The sequence below is a fragment of the Rattus norvegicus genome, chromosome 6 (assembly GCF_036323735.1).
Source record: "Rattus norvegicus strain BN/NHsdMcwi chromosome 6, GRCr8, whole genome shotgun sequence".
Classification (NCBI taxonomy): domain Eukaryota; kingdom Metazoa; phylum Chordata; class Mammalia; order Rodentia; family Muridae; genus Rattus; species Rattus norvegicus.
Genome location: NC_086024.1, coordinates 13,573,488 through 13,592,089, shown reverse-complemented (window position 1 = coordinate 13,592,089; position 18,602 = coordinate 13,573,488). Strand labels below are relative to the sequence as shown.

Below are 18,602 nucleotides of genomic sequence, written 5' to 3'. Positions count from 1 at the left end.
GCCCATGCGTGCACACACGCACACTCACGCACACACATGCACACGCGCATACACACACACACACACACACACACACACACACACACACTGTTTTACCTTTCAGTGTCTCTGTACTAATAACTGTTCCAGGTGGAAACTTCTTGCTCTAATCACGTGCTGGATTAGCATTCTTAGGAAGGATTTCAAACAGTGAGCAACTTTGAGGAATTCACACAGTAGACGTCACTGAGGTGGTTTTTGTCTTCCTTTGGTACTGCGAGTGCTTTAGAGGACTCTGAGTGAGAACCAAGGGTGGAGGCCTTCCCAGAAGAACATGTCCACACGGGGTGAAATGAAAGAGAGAACAGAATGGGGCTGACTGTGCAGTGAGGAATCTCTGGAGCAACATGGAGAGGTCAGGACAGGCGGGGCCTTCCCAGAGGAAACAGACCCCTCTGGAGCTGAACAGAGGACAAGCAGAACAGGGACAGGCTAAGATGGTGAAGAAAGAACATTCTGGAAGGTTGTGGGGAGCGTGAGTGTCTAGAGTGAATCTTCAGGGGCTATATGGAGCTGGCTAGCCGCTCTCCGCACCTCAGAGCCTTGCTCTATGTAGGGCGTCCGTTTCACGCAGGGATCGGCTGTGCAATTTTGTCAACTCTCTTCGCTGAGAGAAACGCTGTAGGAAGAGGCTCCACATGTGTTGTGGTTTGAGCCAAACCACAGATTGTGTTGTTGAGTGCTTGTGGCATCCAGAAGAGGTGACTAAGAGGACACAGGACCCCTAAGGAAAAGCCCCAAAGCCCATCTGGCAACGCCCAGTCCAGGGAGAAAGAAGTGCTCACTACTGACATCCATCACACCCACCAACCACAGCAAGCACAGGTCCCTGCATCACTCTGTCTCTGCTCAACCCCTTTGCTTCTTTCTGTCCTTCCTTCTTTCCTTCCTTCCTTCCTTCCTTCCTTCCTTCTTTCCTTGCTACCTCCCTCCCTCTCTCTCTTCCTTCCTCCCTCCTTTTTTTCTTCCCCTTTAAACTTATTGCCTTTCAATGTAGATATCCAAACCAAGGACAACTTCTCCTTCCATTGGGGCAAGTTTGCCTGAAGCAGTGGCCTAGAGTAAAAGGTTATCCCGTTGTCCCCTCTCTTGCCACTTCCTAGCTCAAGAGAGTGTTTCCAATGACTTCAAGTTCAGTATTCTGAAAGGGCTGTACCCTCTGTGTGCCCAGGTCAGAGCAGCCTTCTGAGCTGCAAGAAGGGCCTGTTTATTGGCATTTGGGGAAGGTTGCCCAATTACAAACCAGTGTGGTATGTGGACTCCGTTGACATGGATGTGAGCTCTGAGCACACCAACCTCCAACTCTGGGGGCTACTTCCTCAGGCCATGTGACCTGACGCCATACTCCATGAGAGCTGAGGATTAAGTCAGAGGCAGTGGGGATGAGTGATCCTTGTGAAGTGAAATGCACTGCCTGTGGTGATTTGCTAGTTGCAATAGCAGCAGCATGTCAACTCACTGGTGCTGATTAACCCCTTAGTCCGCACAGCGGCCAGTGAAGCACAACCAATGCCCAATGCCCTCGACCGCTTGTTGGATCTTCTTTACGGGAGCACTAGCTTACATTGAGGGAAGAGGAATTGCTGACCTGCAAGATGGTCTTCATCTCAGCACTGGCTGAGAGCCGAAGGCAGCCTCTTCAGGTGCTTCAACCTAGATGTAAGGAAAAGAGGAAGCCTGAGAGAACGGATGCCTAGGGGGGGAAGCGGTGCAGCCTAGGCTCAGGGCTAGCATGCCTGGTTGGTTTCCTGTCCTTCTGCCGATTCCCTTGCCTCAGAAGTGAGACTACAGATATTGCCACGTCTGTTATTCGTCTGTGAGGTGGCTATGGACGTACAGATGTCAAGGAGTTGGTTACATGTCACTTTTATTATAAGAAATAAACTACAAATCAGCGCACAGTGCAAAGGCACACATCGTGGCATCGTTCACAATAGCTAAGCGTTGGGGATCCTAACCGAGCAACAGAACGGAGATCATCAAACGCATTGGGTCTCTGTTCGCACGCACAGTATGCTGAGTCCTTGAAAATATATCCAAGGAGTTCCATCCACTTCCACCTAGTTCTGTTTTCTAAGCCTCAGTTTTCCTCGTCTCTAAAATGAGAATACCGGCAGCTGTTCCTGCTTGCCTGTGATGTGAGATTTACTTACGTGTAAAGTGCCTTATCACATGTAAAGTAGTACTATTCGCCAGTACATGAGTGTTTACCTATTGCCATGGGCCATTCAGACGGCGGAGACAAAACGCAGGGAAACTTTCAAACAGCAGAGATTGATTGCCCTGTGTGCTTGAAGTCTGGGCAGCCAAGATCAAGGTTTGAGCCTGGATGTTTGCTGAGGATCCACCTTTTTCTTCACCCAGTGGGGCTAATGGAAGGTGCCAGGGAGCCAACTGGGCCAGTTTTCTGAGGGGCCTCATTTTACCCAGAGGGCTCCACCCTCTCTTTGGAGGCAAGATTTCAACATTAACTTGGAGACATAAAGTTCAGACCAGAACCCTTGCTAGAATGAGGGTAGCCCAAGGACAGTTTGTCACAGCTAAGTCTGTGCATACCCAGCTTTCCCGCAGGGCTGGGGACTCCGTGCATCCTAAGGTGATAGAAGGATCTGGGTTTCTGGGTCCCCAGATGGACTGCCCAGTAATTGAATCTGTCACTCTCTTCTGCAAGGCTGCCTGGGGCAGGGAGGCCTCCTGATAAGCATCTCCAGTCGGCCCCGTGCAGAATTGACCATTAAAGGGGCAAGTGGGGTGAGCCCCCCAGACATTACTGTCAGCTCTGAATGTAGTCCAGGCCTGCTGCTCTGGGGACACTGACCCTCAGAGAGGGTCAGGCAGCTGGGAGCTAACCTCCCCGAGAGGGGAGGCTGGGCTGAAAGACCATTATCAGGACTTCCTTGAGATGGGGGTGTGAGATCCTTGAGCTCACTTCAGCCACTCCTCCCCCTGTGCTACTCTGTTGTTGGTCTTCCCTTCCAGAGCAGAAAGCACCCTCTTCACAAAGCATCTGTTTGTCTAAGTACACTGCTTTCTCTCCCTCTCGTCCAGGTCTCAGTTCTTCCTGCGTTCTTAACTCAGTATCTTCCATTTCAACCAATAACTTTTCCTTCCCTTTAGTATAGATGCCCCAGACTGACCACTTTCACCTTTGGACAGATATCAGAATGCTCCCGGAAAGCAGATCATCGGAACATTGTCTCCGTAGACTGAGCTTTCCCTGGCCTTTAGAATTACCCACTGAGAAATTCTTGTGAGCTGTCTTGTTCTCTTGAGATGTGGCAAAAAGACTTATCAGTTGAGAGCACATTTTATTCTTTCCAAGAACTCTGAGCTGTCCACAGCCTGGTCTGGTGACTAAAAGGGTGGATAAGTTAGGAAACATACAGAGTCAGGGGGTTGGAATGATGTGGACGCTAGTAGATGTTGTAACTGATATTCTTTTGTGGTCCCAACATTAATTTCTAAATCACCTTCCAGAATATCAGAGCCGTGGCCAGCTCAGCAGAATAAGCCCTAGCCTTCTCCTGAAGTGACTCTTGTAATGGTGATCACCTTTTTGTGTTACTTGGTACAAATCCCTGTGCTGTTATCTTGATTCCTCCCCATAGCTATATCATCTGTTAGAGTCATGGCCCCACCAGCCCTAATAGATAGTATCTGTTAAGCCTAGGATAGGGACTTCAAATCTGCTCGACAGGGTGACCATGACACCATGTAAGGGAGAGGGGAACCATGGTCAGGTCTGAGAAGTATCACATGGGCTTCCTGCTTTTCATGATGTGTAATAGCAGGCCCTGATGTCTGTATCAGTAAGAGCCCAAGCTAACATTGAAAAATGGCTGTCTTGCTAAAATGACATCATTAACAATAATCCCAATGTAAGCCTGGGCCAGTGGAATCATTGAGGGGTCACAGAGGAAGCGCTCTGTGCTCCAGAGCTCCAGAAAACCAGTTTCCTTTTCCTCCCGAATGTTGGAGAAAGGGGGTAATTGTATTTCCAATACCTCCCCAATTCCAGATTACATACATAATACACACAAAACAACCAAAGGGTCCTTTAAAATATGACAGCTCTGTCCAGGTGTGGTGGCACACAGACCTTTAGTTTTTAATTCCAGCACGGAGGCAAAGTCAGGCAGAGCTCTGAGTTTGAGGCTAACCTGGTCTACAAAGCAAGTTCCAGGATGGCCAGGACTGTTAGACAGAGAAACTCTGTCTCAGAAAGGACAAAGAAGACAGCTGTGTCACAGTGGCTCTTAGCCCTGGGTACAGGAGAACTTCGGGGGGCAGGAGTCATGGTGTCCTCATACATCAAGTCTAAGTCAATCCAACCCAGGACCCCAGGAGCCATGTTTAAGGCTCTTCCGGTGAACAGCCAAGATCATGAATCAGGCTTGGGCTCCGCTCTGATTTCGTCTGTGAAGCAATCAACTGCTAAGCTTGAGGTCCATCGGTTCTTGCTTCTCTCTGGGTCCCTGGGTACTTTTCTTTTTCTTTTTAAAATATTTATACTTTTAATGCTGGATTTATTTCGCGTTGGATGTTTGCTCGCCTCTCTGACCGTGTACTTTGTCCACACATCACCCACAGAGGAAGATATCAGATCCTCTAGGACTGGAGTTTCAGGCGGTTGTGAGCCACCACATGGGTGCTGGGAACTGAACCCAGGTCCTCTGGAAGAACAGTCAGTGCTCTTAACTACTGACCCATCTCTCCAACCCAAACCTGGTATTTCTCTTGCCAGACGTTGTCCGGCAGCTCACTGAAGAGCCCACCTCCTTCCCACTTTCCTTTGACCCATATTCCTTGCCTTCCCAGAGCCCTGTGATTTAGCATACATTTAGAATGCTGTCACCAGCCAAAGGATTGACCCAAGCTGGTTTAGTGAGCCTCACTTGACCTGTCAGCCACTTAACCTTACCTTCTATGGTAGCAGACATATGACTTAGATACCTGATGACTGCAGTCACAGTAAAAGTTGAGTCTATTGCAGGCAGCTAGGCTCTCCTTCAGGCTTGGACACTTGGAGATCAGGGCAAGAATCTGGGGCAAGGGGAGGTCACTGCAAATGAGTGCATCAGGGACCCACTGTCACACGTACAGCATCATGTGCTCTGGCCAAAGCTCGTTTTGCCTGGATGAGTTGCCATGTCTAAGCTCATTACTTCATATTCTAGGGTTCTGTATCCTTTGATTCAGTTAAATTAGATCTAAGATATTTGGAAAGAAATTATGTATGTGCTGAATACATACAGTCTTTTTTTCTTATTATCAGCCCCTAAGTGATACAGCACAATAACTACTTCTAGTGCTCACATTCTAGGACACATTGTAAGTAATGAGTGACTTAAAGTCCACGCCAACCCCACCCCTTAAGCTGGAGCAGCTGAGGACTTTGTCTGTGAGGGGTTCTAAGCCAGCTGTAGCTGGTAGAGGAGCTGTGGCCCTCGGATCGATGCTTCTGGACAGTATGCTTTGCCTTAAGCATACTGCTTAGACAAGCTTGTTTCCTTTACCTGGGATTAAACCTTTCAGAATCGTGTTTGTTTTTTTTGTTTGTTTGTTTGTTTGTTTTTTTTTTGTTTTTTTTTTGTTTCCTTCCCTTCAGGGAGAGTTACCATAAATGAATGTGGAAAGGGTAGTAAAGCTCCAGCTAATCAGAAGCTGCTCCCACTCTCCACATCCCAACCCCTAGCTGCAGTGTGGTAGGGAGGACCGTGCAGTGTGGTAGGGAGGACCGTGCAGTGTGGTAGGGAGGAGTGTGCAGTGTGGTAGGGAGGACCGTGCGGTGTGGTAGGGAGGACGGTGCGGTGTGGTAGGGAGGACCGTGCGGTGTGGTAGGGAGGACCGTGAGGTGTGGTAGGGAGGACCGTGAGGTGTGGTAGGGAGGAGTGTGCGGTGTGGTAGGGAGGACCGTGCGGTGTGGTAGGGAGGACCGTGAGGTGTGGTAGGGAGGAGTGTGCGGTGTGGTAGGGAGGACCGTGCGGTGTGGTAGGGAGGACCGTGCGGTGTGGTAGGGAGGAGTGTGCGGTGTGGTAGGGAGGACCGTGCGGTGTGGTAGGGAGGACCATGCGGTGTGGTAGGGAGGACCGTGCGATGTGGTAGGGAGGACCGTGCGGTGTGGTAGGGAGGACCGTGCGGTGTGGTAGGGAGGACCGTGCAGTGTGGTAGGGAGGACCGTGCAGTGTGGTAGGGAGAGTGTAAGGCTGCTTGATGCTGGACTTATCCATCAAGTACCTCACTGTAAATCAGCTCTCTAGCATGGGGGCTGCATGCACCCTACTTTCCTGCTCCTTCCATTCTGAACTCCAATGCTGGTCTTACTCCTTGGGTCCCAGAACGTCCCTAAGGTTATTGGGTGCTGATCCAAAGACAGAGCCATCTGAGCTCCAAGGATTTCTTTGCCCTGTGTCTTTCTAAGTCTCAACCCTCCTCCCCTTCCCATAGTGTAGATGAAGATGTGGTTTGTAGGAAGTAGTAACACTGGGCATGTCAGAACAGTTCAATAGTTTCCTTGATGCCAGGGGGAAAACTGGGGGTGTTGGGACCTAGAGGAGCTAGGATTGAGAAAGGGTTTTAGTCTATGTAGCTCCTGTTTTAAAGGGTTATTGTGAAACTCAATTGAGACAGCTTATGTTCCTTTTAGAAAATGTCTTCCAAACCCCTAAGCCATATAAGGGCAACATTGTTATCATTTGCGATTAGCCTCCCTCATCGCTCGCTGCCTTTCCTATTAGCAGGTTTGTCTCTATTCCTCTGGATAGTGACAGCAGGTGTAGGCTGGAGAAGGGGGCTTGTGGGCCTCATTCACTGTCCAGTGACCACAGGGGCCAGCACGGGGCCCAACAGGCCAACCGTGGTGTGTGTAAGGAAAGCAAGCCAGAACTGCATTTAGGTGGTGTGTTTCGAACACCACATATGATACAGGCCACCTCGTGGGAACAGGAGAGAGACCGAAGATGGAAAGAGAAACATAGGAGAGAAAAGCAATGTGGAGAGTGAGGAACTAACTACCAAGTCTCTCCTGATTAAATATTTAGGGTCTGATATCTTTTTAAGAGACGCCAATGGATTTTAATATGTAAATCTTAGGAAAAATTCAATAAGGATAAGCAAGATGTGCTCATCATTGGACCCAAGATGACCAATTACAGTATGCAGAGCCAGTCAAGATCAGCCTGTGTGTCACAGCCTGGTCCCCTCAGACAGCCTGCTTAGAGGTGGAGGACAGGTGCCGTCCGTCAGAGTCCAGATGCAGCTGACACTCAGGCCAGCGACAGCCAGGGTAGCCAGACAACGGATCCTCAATCTGCCGAGATCATTTTGATTGCCAGAGAACCTTCTAGGGGTTCTGCACTCGTCTCATTTTATCCTGGCAAGACGTGGAGCCTTCCTACTTCACAGGAGCAGGCACCAGAGCCCAGGGAAGAGTGAGATGGGCAGATAGCAGGGTGGCCCCGTGCAGGCTTGGGTTTCTGTTATCTGGACGCTCATGTTAATTATTCTTGGTCTTCGGGGTTGCTAATTAAATGATTTCAGCGTTACAGATTTTTATCCATTTTTTTCCAAGAGTCAACATTAGACATCTCTGGACTATGTCAAGATTAACTAAGAAATCTAATTAAAATCAAGCTAGTTCTAGAGTGGAACTGGAAAAGGGGGTAGCTGAAAGGGAGTGTACAACTTTTCAAACCACAGACCTGCCTGGGGCCCTCAGCCTTACTTGTAAATGTTAAAATGTTGAAGCTGCTTCTTTTTTACTAAGGGTGGGTACTGCCTTTTACAGGTAAACATAAGGATACTGCCTGGGGGTGGGGAGTGGGGAAGGGTAAACATTTTATCCCCAGCTCTGACACTAGTTAACTGCACAGAACTTATCAGTTTCCCAGTCTCTGAAATGGGGACAATGGTTGCAAGGATAAAATTAGGCAGCTGTCTGTTCTCTGAATAGAAACCCTCTAAGGGGCTATGTAGCTCCTGGCTGTAAGACCTAGGGAGAATGGCATGGTACGTTCTGAGCCTCAGTTTTCCTATCTGTAAATTGCACAATGTCTACCAAGCTGTGTCGGTAAGAAGGAATAATGGGGTGATACGGACAGTGATACGCCCAGTGGCTGAACACATTCTGTACTAGTGAGTGTTTGTGTGGCTGGAGGAGCCTGGTGAAACCCAGACCTCTAAAGCCAAACAGAACCCAGACTCCAGTTAGCCTGCTCCCCACAGCCCAGCCAGGGCTCGGCTTCTCCTGGGTGTTGTTGCTGATATGTGGCCTGTGATGACTGCGTCACGGAGGCATGGCCGCTCTTCGTGTTTCCAGTGACAGGGTCATGTGCTGACCCTGCTGCTGTCAGGAAGTGTGAGGGCTGGTGCGGAGGAGTGGAATCCAGGATCTCCTACCTGGATCTCATGACCCAGAGCTATAGGTTCCAGTGCAGCCATTCCTCCTGTGAGCCCTTAAGGAATCCCACCCTAAGGAGCTCAGGATTGAGATGCAAAATCTGGGGACCAACACCTGCCCTTGAAGTTGGGTAAAAAATGCAGATTCCCCCTGAAAGGGCAGGTTCTGGGGTGTGAGATGGGTGGGGAGAGAGGTATGGGATTCCTGAGAGCTGAAGGCCAGGAACCAGGAGGCAGGGAGAGACAAGGAAAACAAAGGGGAGAGGGGACAAGAAGATTCCCTCTTCCAGGATTTCCCACAAGTTTCTGCCCGACTATCAGAGTACTGTGTGACTCTTCCTGCTGTCTGGTACCAGTGGGTAGTCCGTCTGGGGGGCTGGATGACCTGCAAACCAAGTGTGCTGTAACATCAAAACGGAGCCTCTGCCTCAAATCTACACGGGGTTGGGGTGAGGGAGGATGAGAGGCATTACAGCAATCCAGGAATCCCCCAGTAGTGATGCTCTGTCCAGATAAGGAGAGGATCAAAGCCAGGTAGAAAGGAAAGCAACCCCTGTGTTTGGCAACCTCAGAGGGAGAGGTGGTAGCGTGAGCCAGCCTGGAACTGATTGGACGAAGGTCTGGAGCTGATTGGACGAAGGCCTTGAGCGTCACAAAGCACCCTGGAGAAGCAAATGCCGAATTAATTTCTTTATTAAACAAACCATATATGTTATTTATAGAAACACGAGGAAACATAGATAATCACTTGGTAGACAGGGGAGGGCGAGCTCTCTAACCCCATTACTCTGCAACTCTTTAACAGTCACTGATGGCTAAGTGCCATGATTCTAGGGTTGCCCTGCCCGGGGCAGAGTTCACCTCACCACTCAGCAGCTGGCAGCCACAGGTGAATTATTTAGCCTCCGTGGGCCTCGTTTCTCGTTTGTCCATATCTATTCTCACGGCGAGTTGTGAAGTTTAAAGATGCTAACACTGGACTGTCTAAAATAGTAGCTGAACTATATCAAACGCTGTAACTGTGACACTGTGGGCATTGTAACAACGTGTACTATTCACTGTATTTCTAGCTGTTTGCCTGTGTAGCATACAGGAAGTGTTGTGTGTGACACATACGGTTTTTTGAGGACATGGTTGCCCGTACTGTTGAGGTTGTCTTTTCACGGGCAGATTGTTACTAGTAAGGCAGTGTTTGCTTATAGTAGAATGTGCCCAGTGCTAAAGGTTTCACAGAAAATGGTCACACTAAGTCCTCACAGTAGCTGTAAACTGAGTACTGATGAGGAGAAGCATGAGTGCCTTCATCACAGTTAGCAGGCAGATCTCCTGACTTTTAAACTTGCCCATGTTAGTTCTTCATATGGACTTTGTAAGAAAATCAGCTTTCTTTAGGATCTCAGGAAAGGAGCAGGTTTGGGTGTGAGTGTGTGCCCTCTCTCCCATCCTGCAACAACGAATGGTTGGTCTGGTTACCTCCGCCCGACAGCGCGGTACCCAGTGCTAGTTACCCTCGGAGGTATATGCTTCCAGATTGTGAACTGAGGCGTGTCCGCCCCGTGCTCTCCCGGGCTTTCCTGATGTTTCCAGCCTCTAACCTGACACCTCCCTCAGACCTGAAGCAGGGTTAAGTCCAGGGCTGGTCTTCATTTTTACCAAGCGCATCTTTGACAACACTGCCTGTGCTGCAGACTGTAGTGTCTTCACCCTTCTCTTTCCACTGGTGCCCTTTGACCTCTGTCCTCAAACTTGGCTCATGAGTCTTTGCTCACCCTGCCCACCAAAGCCCAGTTCTGGCCCCTGTAGGAATATAGAAGAAAGCTGTTTGAGAAGATACCAACACACAAAAGCACAGCCAGTGCCAAAAGGCGGTTGGTTCACTCGTAACTCCACCGGGCTGAGCTGGATGAATTCAGTGGGAGAATTGACTTTGCAGGGAATAGGAGGGCAAGCAGGGCTCTACCTCGAGTGTGATGGGATGACGGTGACCTCCAGGACTAACCCCTTGTATCTTCCCTTAGGAGCAGCTCGGAGCTGAGGAAGGAGAAATCCCGAGATGCCGCACGGTGCCGGCGTAGCAAGGAGACGGAGGTCTTCTATGAACTGGCTCATGAGCTGCCGCTGCCCCACAGTGTGAGCTCCCACCTGGACAAAGCCTCCATCATGCGCCTGGCCATCAGCTTCCTGCGAACACATAAACTCCTGTCTTCAGGTAAGCTTCGCAGGTCCTGCCCCAAGCTGGCATCTTCCTGGGCCTCACTCCCAGACACATCTGCAAATATCCACCCACAAAAAGGTTGACACATGGCCTTTAGTGTTACATTTACTTATTTATGTGTGTGTGAGTGTATGCATGTGGGTCAGAGGACACCCTTTGGGAGTCTGTTCTACTCCCGTCATCTGGGATCTGGGGCTTGAACTCGGGTTGTCAGGCATAGCAGCGAATGCCTCCAGCCACTGGGCCATCTTGCCGGCCCTGTTCCTTCCTTTTAGCATCTCCTCTCTGGCGATGGTCTTCTCCTGAATTCACCCAGGGGAAGAGGTCAAGGACAGGCCCAAGAGAGAATTAAGATGCTCTCAGAAGCAAGGCAGAAAGGGGCTGGAGAGCCCATAGCTGCTTCTGCTGGAAGCCCAGCTCTGCTGCCTGTGGCTGAGAGCCCTGCTCCACACTGTAGGAAGCCTTTTATCCATGGAAACCTTCCAGCCACATCTCTAGGACCTCAGAAATGATGACGTCCCATGCGGTCTCTTAGAACCTTGGTTTCCTTGCCTATAAACTGGAATTAGCACAGAGGGGTGTGTGTCGGGGCGCTATAGGAATGAGTGGAGACAGTGGCTCAGCTGCACTGATTCCTGCTGGGTGGATGGCCCCATGATGGGATAGCCCCGTGAGAGACGGCAGCCTCAGGCACCACTCATCCTCTGCCAGCCAATGCATTCTTCTTTCCCTCACATCTCCTTACCAATTGTCCATAGAAAATGTTTTCTTTCCTTTCTCGGAGTTACATTCTTCAAACATCATTTCCTGTTAGGCCTCACCAGGAAGAGGTGGCCTGGGATTTCCAATTTCAGATCCTATGTGCAGCCTTGTCAGATTTGTCAAGTTCTGTAAGGAAACTGGGCAGCCTACAGCAGCCAGACTGGCGTTACAACCTGGCAGTGTCTGAGGGCGTGGGCAAGGGAGGCAGGCAGTCAAGGGGTGAGAAGAGATTCTGTGGTTTTTTTTCAGTTTTCCTAAGTGAGTGTGGCACTCTGGAGACACTCCTTCTGCCATCCTGTAACAACATGGCTATTCTGGGAAAGAGCCCCCTGCACAGAGGGGACCCAGCGAGAGACACGGGGAAGCCAGACTGGCCTGTGCTATTCTGGGCCCTCTGCACAGGAAGGATATATGGGAAAGACCTTCTGAGGAGAGAATGACTGCCCACCCCGCCCCCACCCCCGCCCCCACCCCCAGACCCCAGGCTGGAGGCCTGTGCTGCAAGGCTGAGGTGATGGTGCTATCACTGAAAAGAGCAGAAAGTGGAGAAAGCAAGTGCAGAGCTGCTGCACACACAACAGGCAACAGGGATTACTCAGACACCAGTGAAGATGGTTGAGGGAAGCTCAGGCTAAGGCCTCATAAAACCTGGGCTGCGGAATAAAAAGGCAAACTCGGGCGGAGTCTGCCTGCCCCAGGCCCCTTGCATGCCTTCCTTTTACAGAGGTTGGTTCTCTTGGAGAAATGGGAATGACAGGCCGGCGGTTTGCAGGATTCCCCAAAGCCTGTCAGGCAAAAAAAAAAAAAAAAAAATGTCGAGAAGGGGCAGGGAGCCAATGTCCAAGCGGAGCGGCTGGAGCCTGACCAGAACTAGCCAGGAGCAGTGGGTGGACAGGAGGTTCTGAGAGCTGCGTCTGTGTCTTGCTGTCGTGGCAGGAACACATTGTCTGTGCTCGCCCACACAGAAGCCTGTGTGTCTTCCTCGATGGGTCGAGGTTGACTTGCAGAGGGCCTGGCTACGGCTGGATCTTCTGAGTTATCTGCCCTCGCGTGTCCTGGCGCCACCCCTCCCACACTCCACATACGAAATAAAGCCACAGATACCGGGCCAGGCATCACAGGTCCCGCTCAGGAGCTCCGAGTCTCGAGAACAAGGACTGCCTACTCTCTAGACAGCCTGAGCACAGACAGACCAGAGCCCTTGGCAGTCAGCTCTGGGGCTCTCAGTCCTGAAGAAAGAAAAGTTAGAGAATGATAAAAAGTTTTGGTCGTCTGATCCTGGCGTCCTTGAAGAAGTGCTCGAGAGTACAGCCATGAAGGGACATGTGGCTTAGCTCTCCTTTTCTTCCATTTCTCCAGGCTCCTACCAGGCGCCCTCTGGACCAGTTGTAGAAACCATTTTCAGAAACGGAATGTAAAGCAACCCTCCCCCTTGTTTTTGTGCGTGCTTGCGTGCTCTTGAGAGGTTAGGGAAGGGCGTTGGGGTCTTGCTTGATTACTTCTTTTAGATAGGACCTCTCACTCAACCCAAAGCCCACCATTTTAGCTAGGTTGGCTGGCCAGCAAACTCAGAGGATCTACCTGCCTGTGCCGGTCAACACTGGGGTTACAGGCATACAGGGCCAACCCAGACAACACTGAGGACTCAAACACTCATCTTTATGCTTGGGCAACAAGTATTCTCACACACTTAGCCACCGTCGGGGTCCTTTTTTTCTTCTCATTTTAAATAATTGTTTTAAATGTTTACCTATTGCTTGTATGTGTTTGGTGGGGGGCAAAGGATAACTTTTGGGAGTCAGTTCTCCCTCCCCACCATGGATGGGGAGCCAACTCATGTTGTTAGGCCTGGACAGTATCCTTTACCTGCTAAGCCATCTTCTCAACCCTGAATCATAGGTCTTTATGTCTTGTTTGTTTTGTTTTGTTTTGTTTTGTTTTGTTTTTCCCTTTTCTTTTTTTTTTCCGGAGCTGGGGACTGAACCCAGGGCCTTGCGCTTGCTAGGCAAGCGCTCTACCACTGAGCTAAATCCCCAACCCCTGTTTTGTTTTTGTTTTGTTTTGTTTTTTACATGACGAAAAGTTTAGAGGACTTTGAGCAGCTGTCCTCCTGCACTTGGCTTATTGGCATGGCGGCCATCTCTCAGAAACATTGTACACGGCTTTCTCTCATTGTGCCTCAGACCCCATGCAACATTGTTAGCTGATATGAAAGTCTGGGTGCTGTGCAAGGTTTAGTCTAGAAGTAATTCTAATACAACGAAGCGATGTAAGAGAAAAGCCAGAGCGAACCCTAATGTCCGAGGACCTACCTTTTAGCAGCTCCAGTGTTTCGACAAATACTTTCCCAACTCAAAGCTACAGTCACTGAGGCAATTCGACGCTGTATACCTCAGAGTTCAAACGCCTAAAAAATGCCAGGCTTAGCATCAGGAGTGGTTCTTCTTTACTTAGCAACACACTTCCTTTGATTTTCACAGTAGGCTGTTGTGTGTGGGAATGTTGGGGAGGAAGCCTCCGCACTGAGAACTCCAGGCTGAGTCGGGCCACAGTTGAGATCCATATCACAGGAAACAAACCGAAACAATAGCGTTATGATACTTGCTTCAACACTGGCCGGAGAGGACAGAACACACTGTGGCGGGAACATGAGTGGAAATATCACTTGATTGTCTTAAATCCTCTTTCAAGATGAGCCCTGCGCTCTGGGACTGAGGGAGAGCTTTAGATCACAGTAAATGTGCAGAGTGTGCATTCACCCCAATTCTAACTGGAGGCTTCCTCAGACTCATACCTGGTTAAAAACAAAACAAAACAAACAAACAAACAAACAAAAAACCCAACAAATTCTCATTACTTTAGAGTTGGAGATCAGCACACAGCCAGGTTTCTAGATATAAATGTCAGGCTTATTTTTGATTATTTTAATTTGAATTTATTTGATTCCCGGCATTTGACTAGTGAAGACGCATAGTCTGCGCAGGATATGATTCTCTAATCCCCGGGACGTTAAAATCCAGGACATGATTTTAAAGTTTTCATCATGACCTATCTATCTATCTATCAGGAAAAGTGGGACAAAGGGGGGAGAGTTACGGCAGCAGATGCGATTTCTGTGCCCTCTTATGCCTCATGGTGGTAAGACCTGTTTCCCCTGGTTCTCATCCCAATTGTTTTGCTGTCCCACTCCCCGGCCCCACCTATACTCAAAATCAAGGCATTTTCTGTCCTGTTTGGAAGAAGGCCAGTAGGATGATTCATGCCAGGATGTTACTGGCTGAGAGCAGCCAGCAGCCCCTTCAAGAAAGTCTAGCATTGCTTGTAGCGTTCCCTTAAAGCAGAGTCTGGCCAGTCAGTAGACAGCAGCTGACTAACTCCGCATAGCATTTTATGAATGCCAGTGCAGCGAGTAAGGGTGAGGTGAGCTGGTGTGGAACAAAATAAAAAATTCCAGTGCCGGACTTGTGGGGCACACCAGGAGAGCAGCAAGGTCAGGTGGAATCTGTCATTCTGCTGAAGGTGTGAGATAGCCCAAGCCTGCCCACAGTGGGGCATAGGGTACAGCGGAAGAGACAGTAAGTGGCCCATGCTCTTTCCTTGCCGCTCTGTGTGGGGCTACATTTGCTGTCAGTGTGCCTGGAAGGCATGGGGACTGTGGTGCTAGGAGGGGAGGCACTGCCAAGGCAAACCCTTTGAACCGGAAAACCCTGCAGAGATAACTAAGTACCAAGCACCCCTGAAGTAGGAATCCTGTATCGGAGCTTGTTAGGAACAATGTAGCAGTTTTAGTGTTTCCCGAAGAGGAAGAAGACTCATGCTGATGGTAATGTAAAATGTAAGTAAGAATGTAGCAGCCTAGCTGCTGGCACAGCCTGGCCTCAAAGACCCAGTCTGAAGGCGCCTGCTCTGCCACCTGTTAGTTCGCCCAAGGCAAGTGGCTCCAGCGTTCTGGTGTGCCGCTCAACTTGGGCGGTGCTGCCTAAAGGAAATGAACGGAGCTCCGGAAAAGGTGCTCCACAACCTTCTCAGCTGCACATATCCTGGCTGTGGGAACCATCAAAGCCTGTTTACTGGGGCTATTTTTAGCATTAAAGAATCTTGTGCTCCTTCTCAGTGAAGACGGTTTGTCTCTACCACAGTTCTTTGAGATTCGAATCCTGACAGGTCCTGGGAAGCAAATGGCCAGGATGTAGAACCTGATAATTAGACGGCCCAGCCGTCTTAGCAAGCACCGATTTTATTTTGTACCAACGGTTTACTCTGTTGTTTATTAACCTTCCCAGGAGGGGCTTAGACTCTTGAACAGATGCCTTCCCTGGCAGTTGGTTGGTTCCTGAAGGGTGGGATTGTATCCCTCCTTGCAGTAGCCCCAGTTCTCCACAGGATAGGACTGAACTTGTAATGAGTGCCACTGGTGAGCCAATGATCCCTTTCACCAGCCAGGGAAGACATGGAGGAAAAGCTTAGGAACTGCAGTGAGCGAGCTTTCCCCAAGCCCAGTGTTTACTGTGCACAGCCGCCAGGCAGAACAGTTCTCAGCAGAGATGTGACACAAGGTTCAGGTTCTGGGTGCAGCAGGGGGATGTCTGCCTCTCTCTTCCGGGCTGGGAGTGACCTGGCCAAGTTCCTTCAGAGACTCCCAGGAGGACAAGCAGGTGCTACAAGAGCAAACAGTTCCACTGACGGAAGAAGCCATGCCCAAGCCCGGCTTCTCCAGGGTCCCAGGGAAGGAGGGGGGCTGCTGACGTCCTTGATCCTGTAGCCATTGTGACTTCAGTCTCAAGATGTTCTGTGTCTGTGGCCCCAGAGCACCCTTCTCCTTCCTTTCCAAAGGGCAGTCAACCCACCACTGTAGCCAATTTCGCCACCTCCTGGAAGTAAGCAGACTGGACACTTCGGAAAGCTGACTTGGCTGTGCTGGGCCTGTTAAAAACAGGAAACTTTAAGCAGAGCTATTTTTTCTGGGTCTAGTTAACCCAAATAGGTTGTCTTGGGGTTACTCCAGATTTTGAAGTCAGTGTTGCCACTGAGATCAAAGAAGCTGAAGAGAAAATAAATTCTCAGTAGGCCTCAGGGCTGGCCTGTGTTTGTCGGGAGAAAGTGGCCACCTCCTTGCCCATTTCCTAGGTCAGGCAGCCTTGCCCAGCCTGGCTGGTTTTCCCCACATGGGAGATAGTCTTCATCATGTGCTCCCTGAAGCGACAGCTTTGACCCTCTCTGAACATGGTTTTGTTTTTTATTTTTTTAAAGGAAGAAAGTCACTTTCCCAGCTCCTCTGAATTAGGAAGGAAACATGGGGGTGGGAGGGGGACCTTCCAGCACTACCCTGGGTGGGGTGCAGTCTCCTGGTTCTCCTCCAAGACCTCAGTCTTGGGCTCCCGGCTCAGCTTAATTTTTCTGCAGGGGGTTCCAAGTTTTTTTTTTAATTGGATAGTTTATGTATTTACATTTCAAATGTTATCCCCTTTCCCGCTCTCCCTCTCCCATCCCCCTCCCCTGCTTCTGTGAGGATACACCCCCTTCCTCATACCAACTCCCACTTCAGCACCCTGGCATTCCCCTACACTGAGGAAATGAGCCTTCATAGGACCAAGGGCTTCTCATCCTATTGATGTCAGACAATGCCATCCTCTGCCACATACGCTGCTGAAGCCATGGGTCCCCGCCATGTGCACTCTTTGGTTGGTGGTTTAGTCCCTGGGAGCTCTAGGTGGTCTGGTTGGTTGATATTGTTCTTCCTATGGGGTTGCAAATCTTTTCAGCTCTAACTCCTCTATTGGGGTCCCCTTGTTCAGTCCAATGGTTAGCTGCAAACATCTTCATCTGTATTAGTAAGGCTCTTGCAGAGCCTCTCAGGATTTACCCATATCAGGCTCCTGTCGGCAAGCACTTCTTGGTATCAGCAATAGTGACTGGGCTTGGTGACTGCTTGTGCGATGGATCCTCAGGTGATGCAGTCTCTGGATGGCCTTTCCTTCAATCTCTGCTCTACTCGTTGTTCTTGTATTTCTTCCCGTGAGTATTTTGGTCCCCTTCTAAGAAGGACTGATGCATCCAGTTTTTCTTCCTTCTTCTTGAGCTTCATGTGGTCTGTGGATTGTATCTTGGGTATTCCAAGCTTTTGGGCTAATATCCACTTATCAGTAAGTACATACCATGTGTGTTCTTTTGTGATTGGGTTACCTCACTCAGGATGATATTTTCTAGTTCTATCCATTTGCCTGTGAATGCCATGAAGTCATTGTTTTTCAATGTAGTACTCCATTGTGTAAATGTACCATATTTTCTGTATCCATTCCTCTGTTGAGGGACATCTGGGTTCTTTCCAGTTTCTGGCTATTATAAATAAGGCTGCTATGAACATAGTGGAGCATGTGTCTTTGTTATATGTTGGAACATCTTTGGAGTATATGCCCAGGAGTGGTATAGCTGGGTCCTCAGGTAGTACTATGTCCAGTTTTCTGAGGAACTTCCAGACTGATTTCCAGAGTGGTTGTACCAGTTTGCAATTCCACCAACAATGGAGGAGTGTTCCTCTTTCTCCACATCCTTGCCAGCATCTGCTGTCGTCTGAGGTTTTGATCTTAGCCATTCTGACTGCTGTGAGGTGGAATTTCAAGGTTGTTTTGATTTGCATTTCCCTGATGACTAAAGATGATGAACATTTCTCAGCCATTCAATATTCCTCAGTTGAGAATTCTTTGTTTAGCTCTGTATCCCATTTTAATAGTATTATTTGGTTCTCTGGAATCTAACTTCTTGAGTTCTTTGTATATATTAGATATTAGCCCTGTATAGATGTAGGATTGGTAAAGATCTTTCCCCAATCTGTTGGTTGCTGTTAGCTTGACAGCACACCTGAAAGCTTTAGAACAAAAAGAAGCAAATACAGAAGCAGGAAATAATCAAACTCAGGGCTGAAATCAACCAAGTAGGAACAAAAAGAACTATACAAAGAATCAACAAAACCAGGAGCTGGTTCTTTGAGAAAATCAACAAGATAGATAAACCCTTAGCCAGACTAACCAGAGGTCACAGAGAGTGTATCCAAATTAACAAAATCAGAAATCAAAAGGGAGACGTAACAGAATCCGAGGAAATTAAAAAAATCATCAGATCCTACTACAAAAGCCTATACTCAAAAAAACTGGAAAATCTGGAGGAAATGGACAATTTTCTAGACAGATAC

At 49.1% G+C, this 18,602-nt stretch overlaps 1 protein-coding gene across 6 annotated transcripts in view; it reads left to right on the top strand.

Annotated features, from left to right (window-relative positions):
• Epas1 (endothelial PAS domain protein 1) overlaps positions 1-18,602 on the top strand; it is an 82,896-nt gene that overhangs the window by 34,058 nt on the left and 30,236 nt on the right. For all 6 annotated transcript variants that reach the window (XM_063261583.1, XM_039111847.2, XM_063261584.1 and 3 more), the window contains exon 2: positions 10,455-10,645. In XM_063261583.1, coding sequence (XP_063117653.1) covers positions 10,455-10,645 — 191 coding nt within the window. The remainder of the gene's footprint in view (positions 1-10,454; positions 10,646-18,602) is intronic.